At 53.4% G+C, this 24,616-nt stretch overlaps 1 protein-coding gene across 1 annotated transcript in view; it reads left to right on the top strand.

Annotated features, from left to right (window-relative positions):
• The window catches only part of LOC142263277 (tubulin alpha-3 chain-like), a 72,083-nt gene that overhangs the window by 8,076 nt on the left and 39,391 nt on the right, over nucleotides 1–24,616 (top strand). Inside the window, exons 2-3 of the mRNA XM_075332206.1 lie at nucleotides 48–270; nucleotides 630–778. Of these exons, the coding sequence (XP_075188321.1) occupies nucleotides 48–270; nucleotides 630–778 (372 nt within the window). The remainder of the gene's footprint in view (nucleotides 1–47; nucleotides 271–629; nucleotides 779–24,616) is intronic.

Here is a 24,616-nt window from a genome sequence, read left to right on the forward strand (position 1 = left end):
TTTCAAAGAACATCGACATTGACTGCAGCAATCTGTTTTTCTCGCAGCGTGAGTGCATTTCTATCCACGTGGGCCAGGCCGGAGTTCAGATTGGCAATGCATGCTGGGAGCTCTTCTGCCTGGAACATGGGATTCAGCCCGATGGACAGATGCCAAGCGATAAAACCATCGGTGGAGGAGACGACTCGTTCAACACATTCTTCAGTGAGACAGGAGCCGGAAAACATTCCCCCAGGGCGGTGTTTGTGGATCTGGAGCCCACGGTGGTTGGTAAGTAGTACTTTTTGGCTGCGACGCCAGCATCTGACATTTTCACAGGTAAAATTAACAGACAAGGATACGTCCTGGTGACATTCAGCATCTGAATTTCTGCTGCAGATTTTTACCGCTGAATTGACCCCTTTAATTGTAGATTTTGGGAAAAGCCTCACATACGTGAATTTGCGCTAACAATTTCTGTTTGATTGTAGAGATCAGTATTGTCTGATTGTCAGAAAGAGCCAGATATATAAGTAAAGCAGAAGTTATGGCGGGATATAGATTAGCTCGGATCTGATCACTGCCTTCAGATCACGTCGCGTATCTCCCAGAATAACGGGTTGTTACTTATCACATACGTTCCTGTACAGATGAGGTGCGCACCGGCACATACCGCCAACTGTTCCACCCCGAACAGCTCATCACAGGAAAGGAAGATGCTGCCAACAACTACGCTCGGGGACATTACACCATCGGAAAGGAGATAGTCGATTTGGTCCTAGATCGTATACGCAAGTTGGTGAGTGGCAAAAGCAACTGTCTGCGCTGCCGAGTCCTCATTTATGTATTTAGTGTTAATTTGCGGAAGTGATGAGTGAACTGTTCAGTGCTCGTAATGAGCATTTTGATGCTTGGTACTCGATTACTGGGTATAACGGAAGTCAATGGGGAACTCGAGCATTTTTATGGAAAATCTTGCTGAAAAATGCAGGTCCCCCATTGACTTCCAAGCATCAAAATGCTTGTCCCGAGCACCGAACAGTTTTGTCTTCACTAATTTGCACCTTATACAATTAGTATTAGAACTGTCACACATCAGATTCGCGGTCAGCAAATGGCCCGGCCAGGGGTCTCCAGACCCGACCTCAACAGCCTTATATACAGTGTGTCCACCCATATCCTGTATACACCGCACCTATATACAGTGTGTCCAACCATATCCTGTATACACCACACCTATATACAGTGTGTCCAACCATATCCTGTATACACCGCACCTATATACAGTGTGTCCAACCATATCCTGTATACACCGCACCTATATACAGTGTGTCCACCCATCTCCTGTATACACCGCACCTATATACAGTGTGTCCACCCATATCCTGTATACACCGCACCTATATACAGTGTGTCCACCCATCTCCTGTATACACCGCACCTATATACAGTGTGTCCACCCATATCCTGTATACACCGCACCTATATACAGTGTGTCCACCCATATCCTGTATACACCGCACCTATATACAGTGTGTCCAACCATATCCTGTACACACCGCACCTATATACAGTGTGTCCACCCATATCCTGTATACACCGCACCTATATACAGTGTGTCCACCCATATCCTGTATACACCGCACCTATATACAGTGTCCACCCATATCCTGTATACACCGCACCTATATACAGTGTGTCCACCCATCTCCTGTATACACCGCACCTATATACAGTGTGTCCACCCATCTCCTGTATACACCGCACCTATATACAGTGTGTCCACCCATATCCTGTATACACCGCACCTATATACAGTGTGTCCACCCATCTCCTGTATACACCGCACCTATATACAGTGTGTCCACCCATATCCTGTATACACCGCACCTATATACAGTGTGTCCAACCATATCCTGTATACACCGCACCTATATACAGTGTGTCCACCCATATCCTGTATACACCGCACCTATATACAGTGTGTCCACCCATATCCTGTATACACCGCACCTATATACAGTGTGTCCACCCATATCCTGTATACACCTCACCTATATACAGTGTGTCCACCCATATCCTGTATACACCGCACCTATATACAGTGTGTCCACCCATATCCTTTATACACCTCACCTATATACAGTGTGTCCACCCATATCCTGTCCACTGCCATTAACTTGAGAACGGCGGCAGCTATAGGCATAGAAGTGGTGTCTAGGTATAGTAAAGTAGCCATGCGCTACGCAATGACACCACCTATAGCGCCACCTGGTGGAAAACAACGGAGTTAGCATTTTTATCTCTAAAACTGAACGAGATAGAGAAAAAAAGTGAGTTACAAAGTTGTAGGGCATCATCAATTCAATAGGAATCCACACCTTGCATACAGAAATGCTATGATTAGAAGGTGTAAACCTCACAAGGCTGCGGACGTGAAGCGATACCTCATGGAGACCTTCCTACAAGTCATTGGGTATGGTGGCTGTGTGGAGTGGCCTCCACTCACCTGTCCCCATTGGACTTCTTTCTGTGAGGTCACATCAAACAGCAGGTGTATGCGACCCCTCCACCAACATTGCAGGACCTACCACCACGTATCACAGATGCTTGTGCAGACGTGTCACCTGCCATATTGCACAGCGTGCAGCAAGATACAGTATGCTGTGCAGAGGCCAGATGTGCATTGCAGCCAGATACAGTATGCTGTGCAGAGTCCAGATGTGCATTGTAGCTGACGGGGGCCACTAATGAGCGCCATATGCGTGACCAGCATTCAATGTTTTGGGGGGTCATGGGTTTCATATCATAGCATTTCTGTATGCAAGGTGTGGATTCGTATTGAATTGATGATGCCCTACAACTTTGTAATTCACTTTTTTTCTCTATTTCGTTCCGTTTTCGAGATAAAAATGCTACGCCCGTTGTTTCTTTGTCGCTCCATTGGGAGACCCAGACAATTGGGTGTATAGGCTATGCCTCCGGAGGCCGCACAAAGTATTACACTAAAAGTGTAAAGCCCCTCCCCTTCTGCCTATACACCCCCCGTGCTCCCACGGGCTCCTCAGTTTTTTGCTTTGTGCGAAGGAGGCAGACATGCACAGCACAGCTCCACAGATTAGTCAGCAGCAGCTGCTGACTATGTCGGATGGAAGAAAAGTGGGCCCATATAGGGCCCCCAGCATGCTCCCTTCTCACCCCACTCTTGTCGGCGGTGTTGTTAAGGTTGAGGTATCCATTGCGGGTACGGAGGCTGGAGCCCACATGCTGTTTCTTTGTCGCTCCATTGGGAGACCCAGACAATTGGGTGTATAGGCTATGCCTCCGGAGGCCGCACAAAGTATTACACTTAAAAGTGTTAAGCCCCTCCCCTTCTGCCTATACACCCCCCGTGCTCCCACGGGCTCCTCAGTTTTTTGCTTTGTGCGAAGGAGGTCAGACACGCACGCACAGCTCCACAGATTGGTCAGCAGCAGCTGCTGACCATGTCGGATGGAAGAAAAGTGGGCCCATGTAGGGCCCCCAGCATGCTCCCTTCTCACCCCACTCTTGTCGGTGGTGTTGTAAGGTTGAGGTATCCATTGCGGGTACGGAGGCTGGAGCCCACATGCTGTTTTCCTTCCCCATCCCCCTCAGGGCTCTGGGTGAAGTGGGATCCTATCGGTCTCCAGGCACTGAGACCGTGCTTCATCCACAACTCCTGTGGAGCCTGCTGGATAGGAGCCGGGTATCGTTCAGGGACATGGCCCTGCTACTTGGAGGTACTCTGTATCCCGGTGGGGACCGCGCACAGCAACACTCCAGCTTTGCTGGGTGTGCTAGTGCACCGGGGACCGCGGCGCTGACCGGGTTAATAGGTGCCATTACACACTCAGCGTTGCTGAGTGTGTTTATGTATAGGGACTGCCGCACTGACCGCCGCTGCCATGGAATCACTGCGGCGCGGCTGGGACTTGTAGTGCGCCGGGGACTTCCACGCCGGCCGCGCTTTTACGGCGGCCGCGTTTATTACTAGAGTCCCCGGCTTTTTGCGGCCTAGTTCCTTTCCTCCCACCCCCAGCCCTGACAGGCAGGGGAAGGGCGGGACGCTGCTCAGAACGAGCAGCACTGAGGGCGGGAGCATGCTTTGCTTACTCCACTCCCCTCACTGTGCACAGTGCAGGCACTAGCTCCCGCTCTTTCTGGGTCACGCCCACGGCTCCCTCCTCTCCTCAGGACGCATTCCTGTCAGCTCCTCGGACGCTGCAGAGGGGGACAAAGTCTGGGAGACCCAGGCAGGGACTCTGGTGACCGCACAACCGCTTTAAGCGGGTGATAAGCAGCACCTGTGGTGCTAGCCCCATTGTGCAGAAGTGTAACATTATATGTTTATTTTACACTGTATGGTGCACAGTTGATTTCTGGCTATATACCCTATTGTGTTGCTCAGGGAAGATAATAGCATGGCGCCCACGAAAGGCAGGGGTGCCATAACACAGGCTTATTATGTTGCCTGCGCCGCATGTACGACCCCGCTACCGACAGGTTCCACTGACCCTCATTGTGTGCACTGTTCGGCCCCTGTGGCACTTGCTCAGCCAGAGCCTCTGCTAGGGGGGGACCAGGGGGAGCCACCTGCTAACACTGTTCAGGTGACAGGGACGGAGTTTGCAAAACTCTCTGAGACTATGGCTAAGATACTAGAAGCCTTGCAGTCCAGACCGGTATCTCAGCACAGGGACTCTGTTGAATCTTTGTTCCCTGGCTCACCTCAGCTGGACCAACAATGTCCTCCCGGGGTATCTCATGGATCCCAAGCTGAGGGTTCTGACACAGACCCCAGCCCCAGACCGACTAAGCGGGCTCGCTTAGATTTTCCCTTGACATCCTCATATTGTGCAGGGTCTCAGAGGGGGGAATCTCTGGTTGATGATGCGGAGACAGCTGATCAGGATTCTGATCCTGAGGCCGCTCTCAATCTTGATACTCCGGAGGGGGACGCCATAGTGAACGACCTTATTGCGTCCATCAGGATATTTCTCCCTCAGCTCCTCCGGTGGAGGAGTCAGCTTCCCAGCAGGAGAAATTCCGTTTTCAGGTTTCCCAAGCGTACACCGAGTATTTTTCTGGACCACTCTGATTTCAGAGAGGCAGTCCAGAATCACCATGCTTGTCCAGATAAGCGTTTTTCTAAGCGCCTTAAGGATACACGTTATCCCTTTCCCCCTGACGTGGTCAAAGGTTGGGCTCAGTGTCCCAAAGTGGATCCTCCAATCTCCAGACTGGCAGCTAGATCCATACTTGCAGTGGAAGATGGGGCTTCACTCAAAGATGCCACTGACAGGCAGATGGAGCTCTGGTTGAAATCAATCTATGAAGCTATCGGCGCTTCTTTTGCCCCAGCATTCGCAGCCGTATGGGCGCTACAAGCTATCTCAGCAGGTCAAGCGCAATTTGACGCAGCCACACGCACGTCCGCGCCACAGTTGGCGTCCATAACCACTCAGACGTCGGCATTTGCGTCTTACGCTATTAATGCTGTCCTGGACTCTGCGAGCCGTACGGCGGTTGCAGCCGCCAATTCGGTGGTACTCCGCAGGGCCTTGTGGCTACGGGAATGGAAGGCAGATTCTGTTTCCAAAAAGCGCTTAACCAGTTTGCCAATTTCTGGCGACCGATTGTTTGGCGAGCGTTTGGATGAAATCATCAAACAATCCAAGGGAAAGGATACATCCTTACCCCAGCCCAAACCGAACATACCCCAACAGAGGAAGGGGCAGTCGAGGTTTCGGTCCTTTCGGGGCGCGGGCAGGTCCCAATTCTCCTCGTCCAAAAGGCCTCAGAAAGATCAAAGGAACTCTGATGCATGGCGGTCTAAGTCACGTCCTAAAAAGACCACAGGAGGTGCCGCTACCAAAGCGGCTTCCTCATGACTTTCGGCATCCTCACTCCGCATCCTCGGTCGGTGGCAGGCTCTCCCGCTTTTGCGACACCTGGCTGCCACGGGTAAAAGACCGTTGGGTGAGAGACATTCTGTCTCACGGTTACAAGATAGAGTTCACCTCTCGTCCCCCGACTCGATTCTTCAGGTCATTCCCGCCTCCCGAGCGAGCCGAGGCTCTTCTGCAGGCGCTGGGCATTCTGAAGGCAGAAGGAGTGGTGGTCCCTGTTCCTCTTCAGCAACAGGGCCACGGTTTTTACTCCAACTTGTTTGTGGTCCCAAAGAAGGACGGGTCTTTCCGACCTGTCCTGGACCTGAAACTTCTCAACAAACACGTAAAGACCAGGCGGTTCCGGATGGAATCCCTCCGCTCCGTCATCGCCTCAATGTCCCAGGGAGCTTTCCTTGCATCGATCGATATCAAAGAGGCTTATCTCCACGTACCGATTGCTCCAGAGCACCAGCGCTTCTTGCGCTTCGCCATAGGAAACGAACACCTGCAGTTCGTGGCACTGCCGTTCGGCCTGGCAACAGCCCCACGGGTTTTCACCAAGGTTATGGCTACTGTAGTAGCGGTCCTCCACTCTCAGGGTCACTCGGTGATCCCGTACTTGGACGATCTGTTGATCAAGGCACCCTCTCTAGAGGCATGCCAACACAGCCTCGACGCTACCCTGGAGACTCTCCAGAGTTTCGGGTGGATCATCAATTTTCCAAAGTCAAATCTGACACCGGCCCAATCGCTGACATACCTTGGCATGGAGTTTCATACCCTCTCAGCGATAGTGAAGCTTCCGCTGATCAAGCAGCGGTCACTACAGACAGGGGTACAATCTCTCCTTCAAGGTCGGTCACACACCTTGAGGCGCCTCATGCACTTCCTGGGGAAGATGGTGGCAGCAATGGAGGCAGTTCCTTTCGCGCAGTTTCACCTGCGTCCTGTTCAATGGGACATCCTACGCAAATGGGACAGGAAGCCGACGTCCCTCGACAGGAACGTCTCCCTCTCGCAGGCGACCAAAGCTTCCCTTCGGTGGTGGCTTCTTCCCACTTCATTATCGAAAGGGAAATCCTTCCTACCCCCATCCTGGGAGGTGGTCACGACGGACGCGAGTCTGTCAGGGTGGGGAGCGGTTTTTCTCCACCACAGGGCTCAGGGTACGTGGACCCAGCATGAGTCCTCGCTTCAGATCAATGTTCTGGAAATACGGGCAGTGTATCTTGCCCTGAAAGCGTTCCAGCAGTGGCTGGAAGGCAAGCAGATCAGAATTCAGTCGGACAATTCCACAGCGGTGGCATACATCAACCACCAAGGCGGCACACGCAGTCGGCAAGCCTTCCAGGAAGTCCGGCGGATTTTGACGTGGGTGGAAGCCACGGCCTCCACCATTTCTGCAGTTCACATTCCAGGCGTGGAAAACTGGGAAGCAGATTATCTCAGTCGCCAGGGCATGGACGCAGGGGAATGGTCCCTTCACCCGGACGTGTTTCAGGAGATCTGTTGCCGCTGGGGGGTGCCGGACGTCGACCTCATGGCGTCCCGGCACAACAACAAGGTACCGGCGTTCATGGCACGGTCTCAAGATCCCAGAGCTCTGGCGGCAGACGCCTTAGTTCAGGATTGGTCGCAGTTTCAGCTCCCTTATGTGTTTCCTCCGCTGGCACTGTTGCCCAGAGTGTTACGCAAGATCAGGGCCGACTGCCGCCGCGTCATCCTCGTCGCTCCAGACTGGCCGAGGCGGTCGTGGTACCCGGATCTGTGGCATCTCACGGTCGGCCAACCGTGGGCACTACCAGACCGACCAGACTTGCTATCTCAAGGGCCGTTTTTCCATCTGAATTCTGCGGCCCTCAACCTGACTGTGTGGCCATTGAGTCCTGGATCCTAGCGTCCTCAGGGTTATCTCAAGACGTCATTGCCACTATGAGACAAGCTAGGAAACCAGCGTCCGCCAAGATCTACCACAGGACGTGGAAAATTTTCCTGTCGTGGTGCTCTGCTCAGGGTATTTCTCCCTGGCCTTTTGCCTTGCCCAATTTTCTGTCCTTCCTTCAATCTGGACTGGAAAAGGGTTTGTCGCTCGGCTCCCTTAAGGGACAAGTCTCAGCGCTCTCTGTGTTTTTCCAGAAGCGCCTAGCCAGACTTCCACAGGTACGCACGTTCCTGCAGGGGGTTTGTCACATCGTTCCTCCTTACAAGCGGCCGTTAGAACCCTGGGATCTGAACAGGGTGCTGACGGTTCTTCAGAAACCACCATTCGAGCCAATGAGGGATATTTCTCTCTCACGCCTTTCGCAGAAAGTGGTCTTCCTAGTAGCAGTCACCTCTCTTCGGAGAGTGTCTGAGCTAGCAGCGCTGTCATGCAAAGCTCCCTTCCTGGTGTTTCACCAGGACAAGGTGGTTCTGCGTCCGGTTCCGGAATTTCTCCCTAAGGTGGTATCCCCCTTTCATCTCAATCAGGATATCTCCTTACCTTCTTTTTGTCCTCATCCAGTTCACCAATGTGAAAAGGATTTGCACTTGTTAGATCTGGTGAGAGCACTCAGACTCTACATTTCTCGTACGGCGCCCCTGCGCCGCTCGGATGCACTCTTTGTCCTTGTCGCTGGCCAGCGTAAAGGGTCACAGGCTTCCAAATCAACCCTGGCTCGGTGGATCAAGGAGCCAATTATCGAAGCTTACCGTTCGGCTGGGCTTCCGATTCCCTCAGGGCTGAAGGCCCATTCTACCAGAGCCGTGGGCGCGTCCTGGGCTTTGAGGCACCAGGCTACGGCTCAGCAGGTGTGTCAGGCGGCTACCTGGTCGAGCCTGCACACTTTCACGAAGCACTATCAGGTGCATACCTATGCTTCGGCGGATGCCAGCCTAGGTAGACGAGTCCTTCAGGCGGCGGTTGCCCACCTGTAGGAAGGGGCCGTTTTTACGGCTCTATTACGAGGTATTATTTTACCCACCCAGGGACTGCTTTTGGACGTCCCAATTGTCTGGGTCTCCCAATAGAGCGACAAAGAAGAAGGGAATTTTGTTTACTTACCGTAAATTCCTTTTCTTCTAGCTCTAATTGGGAGACCCAGCACCCGCCCCTGTTTTTTTGTGTACACATGTTGTTCATGTTGAATGGTTTCTGTTCTCCGATATTCCTTCGGATTGAAGTTACTTTAAACCAGTTTATAATTCTTTTTCCTCCTTCTTGGTTTTGCACCAAAACTGAGGAGCCCGTGGGAGCACGGGGGGTGTATAGGCAGAAGGGGAGGGGCTTAACACTTTTAAGTGTAATACTTTGTGCGGCCTCCGGAGGCATAGCCTATACACCCAATTGTCTGGGTCTCCCAATTGGAGCTAGAAGAAAAGGAATTTACGGTAAGTAAACAAAATTCCCTTCTTTCCTTCCCCATCCCCCTTAGGGCTCTGGGTGAAGTGGGATCCTATCGGTCTCCAGGCACTGAGACCGTGCTCCATCCACAACTCCTGGGAGCCTGCTGGATAGGAGCTGAGTATCGTTCAGGGACATGGCCCTGCTACTTGGAGGTACTCTGTGTCCCTGTGGGGACCGCGCACAGCAACACTCCAGCATTGCTGGGTGTGCTAGTGCACCGGGGGCCGCGACGCTGACCGGGTTAATGTGCCATTACACACTCAGCGTCGCTGAGTGTGTTTATGTAGGGGGACTACCGCCGCCGCCATGTTTTAACACTGCGGCGCGGCTGGGACTTGTAGTGCGCCGGGGACTTCCGCGCGGCCGCGCTTTTATGGCAGCCGCGCTTATTACTTGAGTCTCCGGCTTGTACGGCCTAGTTTCTTCGGCGCTCCATTGGGAGACCCAGACGATTGGGTGTATAGCACTGCCTCCGGAGGCCACACAAAGCAATTACACTAAAAAGTGTAAGGCCCCTCCCCTTCTGGCTATACACCCCCAGTGGGATCACTGGCTCACCAGTTTTCAAGCTTTGTGCGAAGGAGGTCAGACATCCACGCATAGCTCCACTGTTTAGTCAGCAGTAGCTGCTGACTATATCGGATGGAAGAAAAGAGGGCCCATACTAGGGCCCCCAGCATGCTCCCTTCTTACCCCACTTGCGGTTTGTAAGGTTGAGGTACCTATTGCTGGTACGGAGGCTGGAGCCCACATGCTGTTTTCCTTCCCCATCCCCCTGAGGGGCTCTGAGGAAGTGGGATCTTTCCGGCCACCAAGCCCTGAGGCCGGGCTCCATCCACAGACCCATAGAACCTGCTGGATGTGGAGCGGGAGTGCCGTTCAGGGACAAGGCCCTGCAACTTTCAGGTACTCTGTGTCCCCGTATGGCAGGCCACGCACACTCCAGACTTGCTGGGTGTGCTAGTGCGCCGGGGACTGTAGCGCTGTGCGCTGGGCTTATAGTCCCTGCAGATTACCGGGGGGACTTTACGTGTGGGGACCGCCGCGCCGACCGCCCCTGGAGCGGCGGCGCAGCTGCGACTTGTAGTGCGCCGGGGACGCGCCGACCGCGCTTTTACGGCGGCGGCGCTTCTAACTTTAGTCCCCGGCTTTTGCGGCCTAGCGCCGCTTCGTTCCCGCCCCCACCCTGTCAATCAGGGACAGGGAGAGACGCTGTTCTATAGCAGCGCCGAGGGCTGGAGACTTATTTGCATTCTCCAGCCCCCTTCACTAGACACAGTGGGCGCCGGGTTCCCGCTCTTGTCTCGGGCACGCCCTCGGCCCGCCCCTCTCCTCTGGACGCCGGCAGCCTTTCCGGCACGCAGAGCGGGAAAACGGAGACACTGAGCTACCAGTACAGGATTCCGGCGCCACACACCCGCTTTTGTGCGGGCGGTAAGCGGCAACTAAAGTGCTGACCCACTAATGCCGAAGTGTCCTGTTGTACTTTGGTACGGTCGCTATTCAGGATGCAGACCTAGAAACAGCAGCAAAAGATCAGGGGTGCTAAAGCACAGACTCTATACGCTGCTTGTCTTGCATGTGCTGCAGTGTCATGTGTCCTTTATGCTTGTATGCTTTACATTGCACTGTAAGGGCTATTCTTGGCTGGCTACCCGCCTAGATGGCTAGACAGCGGCAGCAAACAGCAATGGTGCTAAGGCACAAGCTTTCAATGCTGCTTGGATTGCATGTACTGCAGAGTTTATTTTCATGCTTGTACATTCACTGCATGTCGCTATTCTTGGCTAATGCTCCTTGATGACTAGACAACAGCAGCAGAAAAGCAAGGGTGCTAAGGCACAAGCTTTCAATGCTGCTTGGATTGCATGTGCTGCAGTGGTTATTTTCATGCTTGTATGCTATACATTCACTGTATGTCGCTTTTCCTGGCTAATGCTCCTGAATAACTAGACAACGGCAGCAGAAAAGCAAAGGTGCCAAGGCACAGGCTTTCTATGCTCCTTGTACTGCATGTGCTGAAGTGTTTATTGTACTTCATGCTTGTATGCTATACATTGCACTGTACGGTCGCTATTCTTGGCTAATGCTCCTAGATGGCTAGACAGCAACAGCAAAAAAAAAAAAAAAAAAAAAAGCATGGGTGCCAAGGCACAGGCTTTTTATGCTGCTTGTACTGCATGCGACTGTTCCAGGACCCCCAGTGTGTGCAATTACTCAACGGGGTCTCTGCTACAGGTGGCCAAAAGAACCACCTGTGATCCCTGTCCAGGGACAGGGACGGAGTTGCAGTTTCCGCTGATATATTGTCTGTGGCTATGACTAACATCTTACAGACTTGCAGTCCAGACAGACCTTGGGGCAATGTTGATTCAATGCCCCTGGCCACCCTGATTTCGAAACAAATCATGGCTCCAGGAGGGTCCCATGCATCCCAGGGTGCAGGCTCTGACACGGACGACAGTCCCAGACGGCCTAAGCGAGCTCCCTAAGAACGGCCCTCGACTTCATCACAGTACTCTCTGTATGATGATGCAGACTTAGCTGTTCAGGACTCTGATCCTGAGACCGCTCTCAATCCGGATACACCGGATGGTGACGCTATAGTGAATATTCTTATAGCGTCCATCAATGGAAGGTTGGGTATTTCTCCCTCAACTCCTCCAGTGGAGGGGTCAGCTTCACAGCAGAAGAAATCCCTATTTCGGTATCTCAAGCGTATATTGAGTACTTTTCTGGTCACTCTGACTCCAGAGAAGCAGTCCAGGAACACCACGCTTATCCCGATAAGCTTTTCTCCAACCGTATTGAAGATACGCGTTGTCTCTTCCCCCCTGACGTGCTCAAGCGCTCCAAGGGTGGATCCCCCAATCTCCAGGCTTGCGGCTAGATCTATAGTTGCAGTGGAAGATGGGACTTCACTTAAAGATGCCATTGACAGACAGATAGCCCTATCGGCGGGTCGGTTGCCCCGGCATTCGCAGCCATAGAGGCACTCCAAGCTATTTCAGCTAGTATTGCGCAGAGGGACGCGGTCACATGTACATCTTGGCCGCAGTAGCGTCCTTCACCTCGCAATGTCGGCATTGCGACTCAAGCTGTTTATGCTGTCCTGGACTCTACGAGCCGTACGTCAGTGGCGTCCGCCAACTCCGTGTTGTTACGCTCCTAGTGTTAAGGGATTGGAGTAGATGCTGCTTCCACAAAAGTGCTTAACCAGATTGCCTTTATCTGGTGACAGGCTGTTTCGTGAGCGGTTGGATTAAATCATTCAACTGTCCAAGGGTACGGATTCTTCCTTACCCCAGCTATCAAACAAGACCCATCAGGAGAAGGGACAGTCAAGGTTTCGGTCCTTCCCAGGCTCGGGCACGTCCCAATTGCCCTCGTCCAACAGGACTCAAAAGGCTCAGAGGGGCGCAGGTTCCTGGCGGGCTCAATCACGCCCGGAGAAGGCAGCCGGAGGAACCGCTACCAAGGCGGTTTCCTCATGACTTTCAGCCCTCTCTCTCCGCGTCCGCGGTCGGTGGCAGACTCCCCCGCTTTAGCGACATTTAACTGCCACAGGTCAATGGCCGGTGGGTGAGAGACAGTTTGTCGCAAAAACTTCCTCACCGGCCGAGCCGAGGCTCTTCTGCAGGCAGTAGGAGTCGTAATCCCGGTTCCTCCTCAGGAACAAGAGACACTTTTTACTCCGATCTGGTCGGGGTGACAAAATAGGACGACTCCTTCCGTTCCGTTCTGGACCTTAAACTGCTCAACAAGCACGTGAAAACCAGGCGGTTCCGGATGGAATCCCTCCGCTCCGTCATTGCCTCAATGTCTCAAGGAGATTTCTTAGCATCAATAGACATCAGGATGCTTATCTCCACGTGCCGATTGCTCCAGAGCACCGGCGTTTGCTACGATTCGTTATTGAAGACGAGCATCTTCGGTTCGTAGCCCTACCCTTCGGTCTGGCGACAACCCCACGGGTTTTCACCAAGTTCATGGCAGCAGTGGGACCACTCCCGCACTCTCAGGGTCACCCTGTGATCCCTTACTTAGACCATCTACTTGTCAAGGCACTCTTTTAAGAGGCATGCCAACACAGCCTGAACATGGCGCTGGAGACTTCCCAGAGTTTCGGGTGGGTCCTCAACTTTTCAAAGTTAAACCCAATCGCTGGCATATCTTAGCTTGGGGTTTCACACTCCCTCAGCGATGGTGAAGCTTCCACTGGACAAACAGCGGTCACTACAGACGGGGGTGCAGTCTCTCCTTCAAGGAGACACCTCATCCAGAGGCAGTCCCTTTCACGCAGTTTCATCTGCGTCCACTTCAATAGAACATTCTTCGCTAATGGGAGGGGAAGTCGATGTCCCTACACAGGAACGTCCCCCTTTCTCAGACGATCAAGGACTCTCTTCAGAGGAGTCCACTCTTCAGATCAATTGTCTGGAGCTCTGGGCAGTGCATATGGCACTGCAAGACTTCCTGCAGTGGCTGGAAGGCAAACAGATCCGAATTCAGTCGGACAATCCACAGCGGTGGCATACATCAACCACCAAGGCGGACTACGCAGTCGGCGAGCCTCCCAGGAAGTCCGCCGGACTCTGCTAGGGGTGGAAGACAGAGCATACACCATATCCGCAGTTCACATCCCGGGCGTAGAATACTGGGAAGCAGACTTCCTCAGTCACCAGGGCGTGGACGCAGGAGAATGGTCTCTGCACCCGGACGGGTTTCACGAATCGGCACAACAGCAAGGTCCCGGTTTTCATGACGATCAAAGAGCTCTGGCGACAGGCATCTCACGGTCGGTCAACCATGGGCACTACCAGACCGGCCAGACTTACTGTCCCAAGGGCCGTTTTTCCATCTGAATTCTACGGCCCTGAACCTACTGTGTGGCCATTGCGTCCTAGATCCTAGTGTCCTCAGGATTATCCCACGGGGTCGTTGCCACCATGAGACAGGCTATGAAGCCCACGTCTGCTAAGATCTACCACGGAAGTGGAAGATTTTCTTTTACTGGTGCTCTGTACAAGGAGTGTCCCCCTGGCCATTGGCATTGCCTACTTTTCTTTCCTCCCTGCAATCTGGGTTGGAAAAGGGCTTGTCGCTCGGCTACCTTAAAGGGCAAGTCTCGGCGCTATTGGTGTTTTTTTCAGAAGCGTCTAGCACGACGTCCGCAGGTACGCACGTTCCTGCAGGGGGTTTGTCATATCGTCCCCCCGTACGAGCGGCCGTTAGATCCATGGGATCTGAACAGGGTACTAGTTGCTCTCCAGAAGCCGCCTTTCGAGTCTCTGACGGATGTTTCACTCTCTCGACTATCACGGAAAGTGGCCTTTCTGGTAGCGATCACGTCTCTTCGGAGAGTGTCTGAGCTAGCAGCGCTGTCATCCAAGGCTCCCTTCCTGGTGGTCCACCAGGACAAGGTAGTGCTGCGCCCCATTCAGGAGTTTCTCCCTAAGGTAGTATCCTCGTTTCATATTAATCAGGATATCTCCTTACCTTCTTTTTGTCCTCATCCGGTTCACCGGTATGAAAAGGATTTACATTTGTTAGATCTGGTGAGAGCACTCAGAATCTACATTTCCCGCACGGCGCCCCTGCGCCGCTCTGATGCACTCTTTGTCCTTGTCGCTGGCCAGCGCAAGGGGTCGCAGGCTTCCAAAGCCACCCTGGCTCGATGGATCAAAGAACCAATTCTTGAAGCCTACCGTTCTGCTGGGCTTCCGGTTCCATCAGGGCTGAAGGCCCATTCTACCAGAGCCGTGGGTGCGTCCTGGGCATTACGACACCAGGCTACGGCTCAACAGGTGTGCCAGGCAGCTACCTGGTCGAGTCTGCACACTTTCACCATACATTATCAGGTGCATACCTATGCTTCGGCGGACGCCAGCCTAGGTAGAAGAGTCCTGCAGGCGGCAGTTGCCTCCCCGTAGGGGAGGGCTGTCTTTGCAGCTCTAACATGAGGTATTTCTTTACCCACCCAGGGACAGCTTTTGGACGTCCCAATCGTCTGGGTCTCCCAATGGAGCGCCGAAGAAGAAGGGAATTTTGTTACTTACCGTAAATTCCTTTTCTTCTAGCTCCTATTGGGAGACCCAGCACCCGCCCTTTCTTCAGCGCTCTATTGGGAGACCCAGACGATTGGGGTATAGCTACTGCCTCCGGAGGCCACACAAAGCACTACACTAAAAAGTGCAAGGCCCCTCCCCTTCTGGCTATACCCCCCCGTGGTATCACGGGTTCTCCAGTTTTCAAGCTTTGTGCGAAGGAGGTCAGACATCCATGCATAGCTCCACAGATTTTAGTCAGCAGTAGCTGCTGACTATTTCGGATGGAAGAAAAGAGGGCCCATATAGGGCTCCCAGCATGCTCCCTTCTCACCCGTTGATGGTGTTGTAAGGTTGAGGTACCTATTGCTGGTACGGAGGCTGGAGCCCACATGCTGCTTTCCTTCCACATCCCCCTGGGGGGCTCTGAGGAAGTGGGATCCTGCCGGCCTCAAAGCTCTGACGCCGGGCTCCATCCACAGACCCATTTGAACCTGCTGGATACGGAGCTGGAGTACTGTTCAGGGACATGGCCCTGCACCATTACAGGTACTCTGTGTCCCCGGACACACAGACACAGCACACTCCAGACTTGCTGGGTGTGCTAGTGCGCCGGGGACAGTAAAGGGTTACAGTCACTGCAGCTTTGCTGAGTGACTTTGTGTATTGGGAACTACCGCGCCGGACGCTCCGGGAGCGGCGGCGCGGCTGGGACTTGTAGTTCGCCGGGGACTGGGCGCCGACCGCGCTTTTACGGCGGCGGCGCTTATAAATCCAGTCCCCGGCTTCTGCGGCCTAGAGCCGCTTCGTTCCCGCCCCCTCCCTGTCACTCAGGGAAGGAGACAGACGCTGAGCAATCAGCAGCGCCGAGGGCTGGAGCTTTATTTACATGCTCCAGCCCTCTCACTGCACACTGTCGGACGCCGGATTCCCGCTCTGACTTGGGGCACGCCCACGGCCCGCCCCTCCTCACACGAGCTGGGGAAGACGCCGGCAGCCATTACTGCAGTCCGAGCTCGGACTTTCGGCAACCAGGCAGGACGGTGGCGACCATACACCCGCTTATAGGCGGGCGGTAAGCGGCACACATAGTGCTGACCCCAATATATACTGCAGTGTGTACATGTGTATTTTAACTGCATAGGTCGCTATATGTCAGCTTGGAGAGCGACGCATCAGCAGCAGGAAAGCAGGTGTGCTGAGGCACAGGCTTTCTAGGCTGCTTGTATTGCACGTACTGAAGTGTTCATTTGTACTTATGCTTGTATGCTATACATTGCACTGTACAGTCGCTAGTTTTAGCTATATTCTCCTGGAATGGCTAGACTACAGCAGCAGAAAACCAAGGGTGCTGGGGCACAGGTTTTTTTTCTATGCTGCTTGTATTGCATGGGCTGCAGTGTGCATTTGTACTTGTGCTTGTATGCTATACATTGCACTGTATGGTCACTCTTCTGGGCTATATTCCCCTAGATGACTAGTCTACAGCAGCAGAAGAGCAGAGGTGCCAGGGCACAGGCTTCTATGCTGCTTGTATTGCTTGTGCTGCAGTGTTCATTTGTACTTTATGCTTGTATGCTATACATTGCACTGTACGGTCACCAATCTTGGCTATATACTACTAGATGGCTAGTCGGCAGCGGCAAAAAAAAAAAAAAAAAAAAAAAGCAACACAGATTTTCAGTGCTGTTTTTACTACATGGGATGCTGTTCATGACACCGTCCCATTGTGTGCATGCTCCCCTGTAGCACTTCGTCTGCCGGGGTCTCTAGCACTTCGTCTGCCGGGGTCTCTACTAGTCGTGGCCAAAGAAACCACCTGTCATCCCTGTCCAAGGACAGGGACGGAGTTGCAGTTTCGACAGATATATTGTCATAAGATAGAGACTTGCAGTCCAGACAGGCCATGGGCAATCTTCCTGACCAACCTCATTTGGAACGGGGGGGGGTCCCAGGAGGACTCTCTGTATGATAAGGCAGCTCTCCAGGACTTTGATCCTGACATCGCTATCAATCCGGATACACCGGATGGTAACGCCATACGGAATGATCCTATAGCGTCCATCAATGGAAGGTTGGATCTTTCTTCCTCAGCTCCCCCAGTGGAGGAGTCAGCTTCACAGCAGGAGAAGTCCCTTTTCAGTATCTCAAACGGATATTGAGTATTTTTCTGGCCACGCTGACTTTAGAGAAGCAGTCCAGAAACACCACGCTTACAAGATAAGCGTCTTCTCCAAACGTTTTTAAGATACACGTTATCCCTTTTCCCCTGACGTGGTCAAGCGCTGGACCTAGGGTCCAAAGGTGGATTCTCCAATCTCCAGGCTTGCGTCTAGAGCCCTAGTTGCACTGGAGATGGGGCTTCAATTAAAGATGCCATTCACAGACAGATGGACTCTGGTTGAAATCTGTCTAGGAGGCTATCGGCGTGTCGGTTGCTCCGGCATTCACAGCCGTATAGGCAACCTAACCTTTTCAGCTGTTCTTGCGCAGCTGGCCTTGAGCACATGTACATCTGTACCGCAGAGGCGTCCGTAACCCCGTAATGTCTGCACTGCGACTTACCCTATTAATGCTGTCCTAAACGTACAGTCGAGTTTTCGGTCCTTCCCAAGCTCGGGCAGGTCCCAGTTGTCCTCGTGCAAAAGGGCTACAAAACCTTAGACGGGCTCAGATTCCGGCCGGGCTCAATCACGCCCAAGGAAGGCAGCCGGAGGAACCGCTACCAAGGCGGTCTCCTCATGTTTCTCAGCTCTCTCTCTCTCTCCGCATCCGCGGTTGATGGCAGACTCCCCCGCCTTTGGCGACATTTAGCTGCCACAGGTCACAGACCGGTGGGTGACGGACATTGTGCTCACGTGCACAGGACAGTGTTCTGTTCTCGTCCTCCGACTCCATCCTTCAGAACGGCCCCACCTCCCCTCCGAGCAGATGCCCTGCTGCAGGCGGTGGACGCTCTAAGAGCAGAAGGAGTGGTGATCCCTGTCCCCCCTCAGGAACGAGGGCGAGGGTTTGTACTCCAATCTCTTTGTGGCTCCAAAAAAGGACGGCTCCTTCCGTCCTGTTCTGGACCTAAAACTGCTCAACAAGCAGGCGAACGCCAGGCGGTTCCGGATGGAATCCCTCCGATCCGTCATTACCTCAATGTCTCGAGGAGACTTCCTTGCCTCAACAGACATCAAAGATGCCTATCTCCACGTGCCAATTGCTACGGAGCACCAACGTTTTCTACGTTTTGTGATAGGAGACGACCATCTTCAGTTCGTAGCTCTGCCATTCGGTCTGGCGACAGCCCCACGGGTGTTCACCAAGGTCATGGCAGCAGTGGTAGCAGTCTTGCACTCTCAGGGACACCCGGTGATCCCTTACTTGGACGATCTACTCGTCAAAGCACCCTCCCTCGAGGCATGACAACGCAGCCTGAATGTTACGCTGGAGACTCTCCAGACTTTCGGGTGGATCATCAATTTGGCAAGGTCAAATCTGTCACCGACTCAATCACTAACGTATCTCGGCATGGAGTTTCACACTCTATCAGCGATAGTGAAGTTTCCGCTGAACAAGCAGCGTTCACTGCAAACAGAGGTGCAGTCTCTCCTTCAAGGCCAGTCGCACCCCTTAAGGCGCCTCATGCACTTCCTAGGGAAGATGGTGGCAGCCATGGAGGCAGTTCCCTTTGCGCAGTTTCATCTGCGCCAACTGCAAGGGGACATTCTCCGCCAATGGGACGGGCAGTCAACCTCCCTGGACAGGAAAGTCTCCCTTTCCCAGACGGCCAAGGACTCTCTGCAATGGTGGCTTATTCCCACCTCATTGTCACAGTGAAGATCCTTCCTACCCCCATCCTGGGCAGTGGTCACGACAGATACGAGTCTGTCAGGGTGGGGAGCAGTTTGTCTCCGCCACAGGGCTCAGGGGACGTGGACTCAGCAGGAGTCCACCCTTCAGATCAATGTTCTGGAAATCGGGGCAGGGTATCTTACTCTACTAGCTTTCCAGCAGTGGCTAGAAAGAGAGCAGATCCGAATCCAGTCGGACAACTCCACAGCGGTGGCATACATCAACCACCAAGGAGGGACGCGCAGTCGGCAAGCCTTCCAGGAAGTCCGGCGAATCCTCATGTGGGTGGAGGACACAGCATCCACCATATCCGCAGTTCACATCCCGGGCGTAGAAAACTGGGAAGCAGACTTCCTCAGTCGCCAGGATATGGATGCAGGGGAATGGTCCCTTCACCCGGACGTGTTTCAGGAAATCTGTCGCCGCTGGGGGGTGCCGGACGTCGACCTAATGGCGTCTCGGCACAACAACAAGGTCCCGGCATTTATGGCACGATCGCGCGATCACAGAGCTCTGGCGGCAGACGCCTTAGTGCAAGATTGGTCGCAGTTCCGGCTCACATATGTGTTTCCACCTCTGGCACTCTTGCCCAGAGTACTGCGCAAAAAATCAGATCCGATTGCAGCCGCGTCATACTCGTCGTCCCAGACTGGCCGAGGAGATCGTGGTACCCGGATCTGTGGCATCTCACGGTCGGCCGACCGTGGTCACTACCAGGCCGGCCAGACTTACTGTCCCAAGGGCCGTTTTTCCATCGGAATTCTGCGGCCCTGAACCTGACTGTGTGGCCATTGAGTCCTGGATCCTAGCGTCTTCAGGATTATCCCAAGGGGTCGTTGCCACCATGAACCAGGCTAGGAAGTCCACCTCTGCTACGATCTACCACAGAACGTGGAAGATTTTCTTAACCTGGTGCTCGGCTCAGGGAGTGTCTCCCTGGCCATTTGCATTGCCTACTTTTCTTTCCTTCCTGCAATCGGGGTTAGAAAAGGGCTTGTCGCTCGGCTCCCTTAAGGGGGAAGTCTCGGCACTATCCGTGTTTTTTTTTCAGAAGCGTCTAGCACGTCTTTCTAAGGTGCGCACGTTCCTACAGGGGGTCTGTCATATCGTACCCCCGTACAAGCGGCCGTTAGAGCCCTGGGATCTCAACAGGGTATTAGTTGCTCTCCAGAAGCCGCCTTTCGAGCCTCTGAAGGAAGTTTCCTTTCTCGCCTGTCACAGAAGGTGGCGTTTCTCGTTGCGATCACATCGCTTCGGCGAGTGTCTGAGCTGGCAGCTCTGTCATCCAAGGCTCCCTTCCTGGTGTTCCACCAGGACAAGGTAGTGCTGCGCCCCATTCCGGAGTTTCTCCCTAAGGTCGTATCCTCGTTTCATCTTAATCAGGATATATCCTTGCCTTCCTTTTGTCCTCATCCGGTTCACCGGTATGAAAAGGACGTACGTTTGTTAGATCTGGTGAGAGCACTCAGAATCTACATTTCCCGCACGGCGCCCATGCGCCGTTCCGATGCACTTTTTGTCCTTGTCGCTTGTCCGCGCAAGGGGTTGCAGGCTTCTACAGCCACCCTGGCTCGATGGATCAAAGAACCAATTCTAGAGGCCTACCGTTCTGCGGGGCTTCCGGTTCCTTCAGGGCTAAAAGCCCACTCAACCAGAGCCGTGGGTGCGTCCTGGGCATTACGACACCAGGCTTCGGCTCAACAAGTGTGCCAGGCAGCTACCTAGTACAGTCTGCACACTTTCACCAAGCATTAACAGGTGCATACCTATGCTTCGGCGGATGCCAGCTTAGGTAGAAGAGTCCTGCAGGCGGCAGTGACACCCCCGTAGGGGAGGGCTGTTTTGCAGCCCTAACATGAGGTATTTCTTTACCCACCCAGGGACAGCTTTTGGACGTCCCAATCGTCTGGGTCTCCCAATAGAGCGCTGAAGAAGAAGGGAATTTTGTTACTTACCGTAAATTCCTTTTCTTCTAGCTCTTATTGGGAGACCCAGCACCCGCCCTGTTGTCCTTCGGGATGTTTTTTGTTGTTTGCGGGTACACATGTTGTTCATGTTGAACGGTTTTTCAGTTCTCCGATGTTACTCGGAGTTAATTTGTTTAAACCAGTTATTGGCTTTCCTCCTTCTTGCTTTGGCACTAAAACTGGAGAACCCGTGATACCACGGGGGGGTATAGCCAGAAGAGGAGGGGCCTTGCACTTTTTAGTGTAGTGCTTTGTGTGGCCTCCGGAGGCAGTAGCTATACCCCAATCGTCTGGGTCTCCCAATAAGAGCTAGAAGAAAAGGAATTTACGGTAAGTAACAAAATTCCCTTCGTTGTCCTTCGGGATTTTTGGTGGTTTTTCGGGTACACATGTTGTTCATGTTGAATGGTTTTTCAGTTCTCCGACGTTACTTCGGAGTGAATTTGTTTAAACCAGTTATTGGCTTTCCTCCTTCTTGCTTTTGCACTAAAACTGGTGAGCCAGTGATCCCTCTGGGGTTGTATAGCCAGAAGGGGAGGGGCCTTACACTTTTTAGTGTAATTGCTTTGTGTGGCCTCCGGAGGCAGTGCTATACACCCAATCGTCTGGGTCTCCCAATAGGAGCTAGAAGAAAAGGAATTTACGGTAAGTAACAAAATTCCCTTCGTTTCCTCCTCCCGCCCACAGCCCTGACAGGCAGGGGTAGGGCGGGACGCTTTACAGACGTGCAGCAGTGAGGGCTGGAGCATGCTTTGCATACTCCACCCCCCTCACTGTGCACTGTGAGGCACCAGTTCCCGCACTTTCTGGGTCACGCCCACGGCTCCCTCATCTCCTCAGGACGCCGGCAGCCATTCCTGTCAGCTCCTCGGACGCTGCAGAGGGGGACAAATTCTGGGAGACCCAGGCAGGGATTATGGTGGCCTCACAACCGCTTTAAGCGGGCGGTAAGCAGCACCTGTGGTGCTAGCCCCAGTGTGCAGAAGTGTAATTATATGTTTATGATATTTTACACTGTATAGTGCACAGTTGCTTTCTGGCTATATTCCCTATTGTGTTACTCAGGGAAGACATAGCATGGCGCCCACAAAAGGCAGGGGTGCCAAAACACAGGCTTACTATGCTGCCTGCGCCGCATGTACGACGCCGCTACCGGCAGGTTCCACTGACCCTCACTGTGTGCACTGCTCGGCCCCTGCTGCACTTACTCAGCCGGAGCCTCTGCTAGGGGGGGCCCAGGGGGCTCCACCTGCTGACACTGTCCAGGTGACAGGGACGGAGTTTGCAGTCTTTAAGGATAAACTCTCTGAGACTATGGCTAAGATACTAGAAGCCTTGCAGTCCAGACCGGTATCTCAGCACAGGGACTCTGTTGAATCATTGTTCCCTGGCCCCCCTCAGTTGGACCAACAATGTCCCCCCGGGGATTATCATAGAAACCTGGCTGAGGGCTCTGACACAGACCCCAGTCCCAGACCGACTAAGCAAACTCGCTTGGCAATTCCCTCGACATCATCATATTGTTCAGGGTCTCAGCGAGGGGAATCTCTGGTTGATGACGCGGAGGTAGCTGATCAGGATTCTGATCCTGAGGCCGCTCTCAATCTTGATACTCCTGACGGGGACGCAATAGTGAACGATCTTATTGCGTCCATCAATAAAATGTTGGATATTTCTCCCTCAGCTCCTCCGGTGGAGGAGTCAGCTTCTCAGCAGGAGAAATTCCGTTTCAGGTTTCCCAAGCGTACACCGAGTATGTTTCTGGACCACTCTGATTTCAGAGAGGCAGTCCAGAATCACCATGATTGTCCAGATAAGCGTTTTTCTAAGCGCCTTAAGGATACACGTTATCCCTTTCCCCCTGACGTGGTCAAGGGTTGGACTCAGTGTCCCAAGGTGGATCCTCCAATCTCCAGACTGGCGGCTAGATCCATACTTGCAGTTGAAGATGGGGCTTCACTCAAAGATGCCACTGACAGACAGATGGAGCTCTGGTTGAAATCCATCTATGAAGCTATCGGCGCTTCTTTTGCCCCAGCAATCGCAGCCGTATGGGCGCTACAAGCTATATCAGCAGGTCAAGCGCAAATTGACGCAGCCACACGCACTTCCGCGCCGCAGGTGGCGTCCATAACCGCTCAGACGTCAGCAATGGCGTCTTACGCTATTAATGCTGTCCTGGACTCTGCGAGCCGTACGGCGGTTGCATCCGCCAATTCGGTGGTACTCCGCAGGGCCTTGTGGCTACGGGAATGGAAGGCAGATTCTGCTTCCAAAAAGCGCTTAACCAGTTTGCCAATTTCTGGCGACCGATTGTTTGGCGAGCGTTTGGATGAAATCATCAAACAATCCAAGGGAAAGGATACATCCTTACCCCAGCCCAAACCGAACATACCCCAACAGAGGAGGGGGCAGTCGAGGTTTCGGTCCTTTCGGGGCGCGGGCAGGTCCCAATTCTCCTCGTCCAAAAGGCCTCAGAAAGATCAAAGGAACTCTGATTCATGGCGGTCTAAGTCACGTCCAAAAAAGACCACAGGAGGTGCCGCTACCAAAGCGGCTTCCTCATGACTTTCGGCCTCCGCAATCTGCATCCTCGGTCGGTGGCAGGCTCTCCCGCTTTTGCGACACCTGGCTGCCACGGGTAAAAGACCGCTGGGTGAGAGACATTCTGTCTCACGGTTACAAGATAGAGTTCACCTCTCGTCCCCCGACTCGATTCTTCAGGTCATCCCCGCCTCCCGAGCGAGCCGAGGCTCTTCTGCAGGCGCTGGGCACTCTGAAGGCAGAAGGAGTGGTGGTCCCTGTTCCTCTTCAGCAACAGGGTCACGGTTGTTACTCCAACCTGTTTGTGGTCCCAAAGAAGGACGGGTCTTTCCGTCCTGTCCTGTACCTGAAACTGCTCAACAAACACGTAAAGACCAGGCGGTTCCGGATGGAATCCCTCCGCTCCGACATCGCCTCAATGTCCCAGGGAGATTTCCTTGCATCGATCGATATCAAAGATGCTTATCTCCACGTACCGATTGCTCCAGAGCACCAGCGCTTCTTGCGCTTCGCCATAGGAGACGAACACCTGCAGTTCGTGGCACTGCCGTTCGGCCTGGCAACAGCCCCACGGGTTTTCACCAAGGTTATGGCTACTGTAGTAGCGGTCCTCCACTCTCAGGGTCACTCGGTGATCCCTTACTTGGACGATCTCCTGATCAAGGCACCCTCTCAAGAGGCATGCCAACACAGCCTCGACGCTACTCTGGAGACTCTCCAGAGTTTCGGGTGGATCATCAATTTTCCAAAGTCAAATCTGACACCGGCCCAATCGCTGACATATCTTGGCATGGAGTTTCATACCCTCTCAGCGATAGTGAAGCTTCCGCTGATCAAGCAGCAGTCGCTACAGAAGGGGGTACAATCTCTCCTTCAAGGTCAGGCACACCCCTTGAGGCGCCTCATGCACTTCCTGGGGAAGATGGTGGCAGCAATGGAGGC

This window comes from Anomaloglossus baeobatrachus, unplaced genomic scaffold (assembly GCF_048569485.1).
Source record: "Anomaloglossus baeobatrachus isolate aAnoBae1 unplaced genomic scaffold, aAnoBae1.hap1 Scaffold_2567, whole genome shotgun sequence".
Classification (NCBI taxonomy): domain Eukaryota; kingdom Metazoa; phylum Chordata; class Amphibia; order Anura; family Aromobatidae; genus Anomaloglossus; species Anomaloglossus baeobatrachus.